The 6,207-nt window shown below is 59.4% G+C and overlaps 1 protein-coding gene across 1 annotated transcript; it reads right to left on the reverse strand.

The window, feature by feature from the left end:
- Positions 1–1,817: 1,817 nt before the first annotated feature.
- HOXC11 (homeobox C11) lies at positions 1,818–3,977 on the reverse strand. Its single transcript, XM_004601549.2, has 2 exons — positions 3,296–3,977; positions 1,818–2,050 (listed from the first exon to the last, which is right to left on the reverse strand). The coding sequence occupies exons 1-2, from the start codon at positions 3,975–3,977 to the stop codon at positions 1,818–1,820; spliced, it is 915 nt and encodes a 304-aa protein (XP_004601606.1).
- Between the last annotated feature and the right edge of the window lie 2,230 nt (positions 3,978–6,207).

Below are 6,207 nucleotides of genomic sequence, written 5' to 3' on the forward strand. Positions count from 1 at the left end.
TCTCTAGGGTTCCCTATGCTGAGAGAGCCAATGTATAAACATCAGGGTGGCCCCAGGCTGGGGTCTTGTTGTGTCTGCAGGATCCTGGCCATTTGTGCTAGAGGGGAAGGGGCCTTAGTCCCACCTTCCCATCCTGGGGTGTGTGTGTGTGTGGGGGGCTGGCCGGGGTGAGAAAAGGGAGGGGTGATTTCTCCTCCTCCCACTTTCAAAACTATACATAAAAATCTCAACAGTCTTCTCATAAGAGAAGTACACACGCACACACAACAACACCAACACCAACACCAACAACAGCAACAACAACTCCTCCCCCCTCCCCAGCCCTACCCTCAACCTTACACAGTTAACTGTGACAGACGGAGACATCTGGTGGGAGAGTGGTGGAGCCAAGAAAATTCCTATAAATTTAAATTCGATGATGGTTACAATTAACTGCACAACAAACGTGTACTTAAACGGAAAGCATTGCAGGGCGGTTGGACACAGCTCAAGCCATCTCCAGTGAGAAAGGAGAGCTCGAAGAACAGTGGGGACTGTTCTTAGCTTGAGAGCACGAAAGTCACCACTGCTGGTGGAGATGGGGTGCAGGGGTGTAGGCCCACCAGCCCAGCCTACCCCACCTCCACGATGCCCCTTCCTTACAGGCTGAGCCCTGTCTCTGCCTCCTTCTCTGCCTCAGGAGCACTGAGGGTTTTAAGAGGAGAGGGGCTAATAAAAGGGTCAAATAAAAATCATAATATTGAACAGAATGAAATATCTTTATTTGACACACACACACACACACACACACACACACACACACCGCACAAAATCACAGCAATCCCTCAGGGCGGGGCCGGTGGGGATTGCACATGGAAACACACGCTCGGGCACCTGGAGAGATGAGGGTGATTCCAATCTTACTCCCGGCCCGTCCTTGCCTCACTCCCTCCGGGCAGAAAAAACAAGGCTTGTGAAATTTATTTACAAAAAAAATCCAGACCCCAGAATGGGGGAGGCGCCCAACCCCTGCTCCCTACTTTCAGCCACCCCAATCTCTTTTGTTTTCCCATTCAAAATTAAAAAGGAGGTAACAACTGCATAGACCATAGCTATAAATCCAGAGGGTGGGCTTCGGCTTGGGAAAAGGTTAGGAAACCTCAACGCACCGGTTAAGAAACGTCAGAGGAGGGTTCTACGCGCTCGCGGGAAGAACTAGGCTCGGGTGGGGCCTGGGCGCAGACGGAGGTAGGACACGGGTTTTGCACACCTAACACCAGGTCGAAGGTACAGAAACTTCACAGCAAGGCAGGATCACATTTAGCGGCCCACCGAGCAAGGGGGCGAGGTGGGGAGGGGCGGGGAGCCCAGCCGCGGCCCGCTAGCTCGCAGACTCGGAGGACTCGCAGAGTGAAAACTGGGGCCGGGAAGTCTGGTGGAAGGGTTCGGATTGTTCGGCTCAGGCGCTCACTAAGCTCGCACCGCCCCCGCCCTCCCCAGCCGAGCAGCGAGACACGGGGCCGCGAGGTGCGGTTCCCTTGTTAAATAAAGAGTCTTAGCCTCGGAGCCCGCGGTGTCCACTCGCCGTGGGGCAGACCACTTCCCTTTCGGCCCGCTTCCAGGCCCCGGGCCCTGGAGGGGGTCAAGGCCACAGGTGAGCGAGGCTCCGAGAGAGACGCGCGGGCCGCGGGGGCCAGCCCTGGCCACGAGTCCGGGTTCCACCCGCGGCAGGAAGGCGAGGTCCAACGTAAAAAATAAAAATAAAATAAAATAATTTCTTCCCCCCCGCCCCGGGCCCCCTCCCCTCCTCCTCCGCCAAAGGGCGCCTCGGCCTGCGGTTACAGCAGAGGATTCCCCGAAAAATACTGCAGCCGGTCTCTGCTTAGTTTTTTTTCTTTCATCCTTCTGTTCTGAAACCAAATTTTCACTTGTCGGTCCGTCAGGTTCAGCATCCGGGACAGCTGCAGCCGTTTCTCTTTGTTGATATACACGTTGAAGAAAAACTCGCGCTCCAGTTCCCGGATCTGGAATTTCGAATAAGGACAGCGCTTCTTGCGGGTGCGGGGGGCGTCTGGAGGGGAGGGGAGGAGGCAAGTGCGAGGAGAGGGGGAGAGAGACACGTGAGACCCGGGCGACCCCAGCCCGCGGAGCGCTCGGCGGCCCCTCTCCCAGCCCCACCGCCGGGCCGCACCCCTGCCGGCCCCAGCCGGCCCCCAGCCCGGGCCACCGGGGCACTCGCGCCCCCTCCCCTGGGCGAGAGTCGCAGCGGAGGGTCTGGGGGCGCGCAGGGAGGCCGGCGGGGGCGAGTGTGTCCCCGCGGGGGCCCCCTGCCTGCCGAGTCGCCGCTCCCCGCCCCAGCCTGCGCGGCCCCCCTAGTAGCTCCGAAAGCGCCCCCCTCCCCCAGGGCCCGGCGGGGGGTGGGGTGGGGGCGCCGCGGAGAACAGGCGCGAAGTGAGTTCGGGCGAGAGCAGAGGGGAGGCGGGGAGGAAGCGAGCGAGCAGACACCAAAGACACCGAGAGCCGCTCCGGGGGTGGGGGGTGGGGGGCCCGCGCCCCGGGACGCCCCACGGGCCGCGCCTTCCAGGCCGCCTTCCTAGGCCGGGCCGGCGCGGAGGCCGCGGACCGTAGAGAAACGCCGAGAGCCAGGCCTGGAGCAGAGGGGCGGCCCGGCGCCGTCTCGCCCGACCCCCTGTCGCCGCAGACCCCGGGGGAGGGGTGGGGGCTGGGGGGGCTCGGGTTTCTGCTCCAGGACCCGCGAACACAGAGTTGGAACATTTCAAAAATAGTTTCTCCGAGAAGCAGAGCAGCCCTGGCGGGCCCCTCCGGTCTCAGGTTCTGCTCCGTCGCCTCGCCCCCTCCCCCCGTCGGAGTTGCTCCCCGGCTCTCCCTCGCCCTCCCCTTCCTCCCCCTCCACCCCTCCCCTCCCTCCCACCCCCAGCAGCCCGGCTCCCCAGCCTTCCTTGCAATGCTCCTCTAAGTTCACGATCAAAGTTAATATCGCCCGCGATGGTGGCGCTTTTAAAAATTTCACAGACCGAGGGAGATAACGGGGAAAGGGGGGGGGTTTCACCCTGCTTTTCCAAAGAGCCCTTTCCCCTCCCTCCCCACCCCTTCTCCATCGTAAAAAGTCGAGTCATTGGGAGAGAGGGCTTTGTAGGTTATAATAAAATCCTTTGAATGCTTATAAAACTCCACATAAAAATCGGACTGACCCAAAACACGCGGCCGGCCCCGCTCCGCGCGCCTCCCCCCTGCCCGCGCGGCGCTCGCGCTCCCTCCCGCGCTGCCCGCCAGCTGCCCGGCCGCGGCTACCTACTGGGGGCGGCTCCCTTGGCCGGCTCCTTAGCCGCCGAGTGGGCTGACCCGGACGAGCTGGGGTTCGTGTTCTCCTCCTCGGCCTCGGCCTCGGCCCCGGCCTCGGCCCGGGACGCCAGTGCCGAGGCGGGGGGCGCCTCGGGCTCCCCCTTGGCCTCGCCCTTGCCCGGGCAGGGGGGCTCGGCGGGCGCGTCGCCGCCGCCGCAGTAGGCGTTGTCGAAGAAGCGGTCGAAGGCTTGAGGCAGGACGCTGTTCTTGTTGACCGAGGAGTAGAAGCCGGCGGGGGCGGCGTGCGGGGCGCTGGGGTGGTGGTGGCCGCCGTAGGAGCCTTCGTTTTTCATGAGGATCTCGGTGACGGTGGACGGCGGCAGGCACTCGCGGTGCATGAGCTCGTCGGCCGCCGCATAGCAGGAGGAGTAGCTGTTCCGGGGGTGCCACTTGCCGGAGGGCTCCAGGCCGTAGGAGACCTCCCGGACCGGGGGCACTTGGGCCGAGTAGGGGTAGGAGATCTGGCGCGAGGGGGCCTGGGGCAGGAAGGAGGAGACGGTGGAGAACTCGGGCACGTAGTAAGTGCAACTGGGCAGATAGAGGTTGGAGGCGCAGCTCCCTCGCTCGCCGAAATCAGCGCCCCTCTCCTTGCGCGACGGCGAGCAGAAGTTGCCCAGGTTGACCGAGTTAAACATCGTTCTCTTCTTCTGCCGGCTCCAGATGGAGGTTTTGGACCCGTTCTAGCGAGGGGGGAAAATTTGGGAAGGCGAGATGACGCGTTATCCGTCTTAGTCTCTCTCCCTGAGCACGTGATCCAAAGTAGATATTGTCATATATCAGTTCCGAGCACTTCGCAGACGTAGGAGGGGTTCTCTCTTAGGTAAGATGGGGACGTCCAGACGATTGGTTTGCAAACACCGCAGAAACATTATGAAAATCAATTGCAGATTTGTATTCGTTTTTCTCTCGTCACTCCCCTCCTCTCCACTCCACGGAGCGAGTCAAGGAGGAGAGAGAGAGAGGGTTGGGGTGGGGTGGGCGGTGGGGTGGGCGGGGGCGCTGGATGGGAGGGGGTAATTGTAATTTTTTTCTAGCTGCTTCTCTCCCCCCACCCCCAGAATTGGGGGAGGGAGGAGGTCTCTCGTTTAGGGGTTGGGGGTGTCTTTCCTCCTCCCGGCAACCAGCCTGGACTGGGGAGGAAATGAGGTCCTCCGTCCGTCCCCACCACCTGATTCTGCCAGAGATGTGAATCCTTCCCCCCAGTTCTCAGGGAGCCTCACCCCACCAGTACCCAGCGCTTGTTTCGCTTGTTTCAAGAGTTTGAAGAAGGCGACTCTTCCTGGCCTGCGCTGGTGTCACGGCGGCTCTCTATCCCCCTTGGAGAAGCTCCCCGGAAGAGTATCTGAAGTTTCCCAAAGGTGAGGCAGCCCAGCAGCGAGCCAGTGTCCCAACTCGGTCTGGCTCGCTGTGCTGCCGGGGGCTAGGGACTCAGATTAGTCATAAATGAGTGGTAAGCAGAGCGCCAGCCGCCCAGCCGGTGCCTGGCGAAGTCTGGGAAAACCTTCTCTAATGTTGTGTTAAATATTTAGTAAGAGAGAGTGGCCCTGGGTGAATATTTCATGCCTGCCTTTATTGTCAATCAATGTGCAGAAAGCTACCGCCACTGTGGATTTTCAAATCTCAAACTCCAAAGAAAAGGGTTGGAATGAGAGAGAGCCATGTGAATCTTCTCTGGTGGGCCCCTTTGCTTTGGGGGGCTTCGCCTCCTCAGCGTGTGGGCTGAAAAGGAGCCTGGTGTCGGGGGTCTCAGGAAGGATATAATGTGGCGTGCGGAGGTAGCAGGGAGGACTTTCTTTGAGACTCCTTGACTGATCTGAGGGCTGTGAGGTGGGCAGTGGAGCCAGGTGTTGGTTGGGGCAGAGGAGCAGAGCACCGAGAACCCTGGGGTGCAGAGTTGGTCCAGGAGCCATTCCCAGTAGAAGCCCCCACACCCCCACTCACTCTGTGGGGAGATGCAGCCAGGCCTTGGTGCCTCCTTCCTGTTTCCCAGCCCCCGGCAGGCCACTGCCCTCCTTCTCTTGGATAGCTGAAGCCCAAGGAGTGGGCTCAGAGATTCTGCCCTCCCTTGTCGCCCATTCCCCTGGTGCTTCACGACATATCTAGGCGGCTGAAAATTGCTTTATTGAAAAGTTCTGGGCTGGGTCCAAGGGGCTGGAGCAGCATTCATGAGGGGAAAGCAGCCTTGGGCCCACGCAGGAGCACTGGGACACGACTTTGAGGAGAGAACCCCCTGTGATCTCCGGAAAAGACCAGAAACAACCCCTCTTTACACGGCTAACTCCTTGTTAAAATTGGACCCCACTTCAAAAGCATTTGGGTTTGCAGAACAGGATGAGGCGCCTGCAGGAAGGAGCCCCCAAACAAAACAAAACAAAACAAAACAAAAAAATGGGGAAGACACAAAAAAATCGTTTCTTCTCCCCAAATGCAACTCCCCAATCCACCCCTTTTAAACTTGCCTGTCTCCTCAAATCTGCTCTACCCTTGCAGAAAAGCCTGGAGTGGAGTCTGTCAACATCCTGGGTCCTGGTGGTCCCATTCTTGGGGTGGTTCTGGAAACCCAGGGGTAAGCCCCCTGCTCCCCTCTTCCCGCTGAGAGCTGGGCTGAGCTCTCCAGTCATCCAGAGAGATTGTAACTGAGGGAGGAACCAGACTGGGCTTTGCTAGTGAGTGGGGTTTTCTCCTCCGGAATGGGCCGCAAGAAGAAAAATCTGTTGCTTTTTTTGCCTTCCTTTACTCTTTTTTATATGGTGAGCTGGGGCCAACATTTTTAATTATAATGACGGAGAACTATGGACTATGGCTTTTATGGGGTTCGTGCTGACCTCATTAAACTCTAGTTTATTGGAGGCAAATGCTCCCCAA

This window comes from Sorex araneus, chromosome 2 (genome assembly GCF_027595985.1).
Source record: "Sorex araneus isolate mSorAra2 chromosome 2, mSorAra2.pri, whole genome shotgun sequence".
Lineage (NCBI taxonomy): Eukaryota > Metazoa > Chordata > Mammalia > Eulipotyphla > Soricidae > Sorex > Sorex araneus.

What these genes read in the sequence shown, in the direction of transcription:
- HOXC11 (XM_004601549.2), bottom strand. Translation starts at nt 3,977, where the DNA reads ATGTTTAACTCGGTCAACCTGGGCAACTTCTGCTCGCCGTCGCGCAAG. An exon ending in GGCCAAGGGAGCCGCCCCCA is followed by an intron (nt 2,051 to 3,295) that starts GTAGGTAGCCGC and finishes CCTCCCCTCCAG; the next exon opens with ACGCCCCCCGCACCCGCAAG.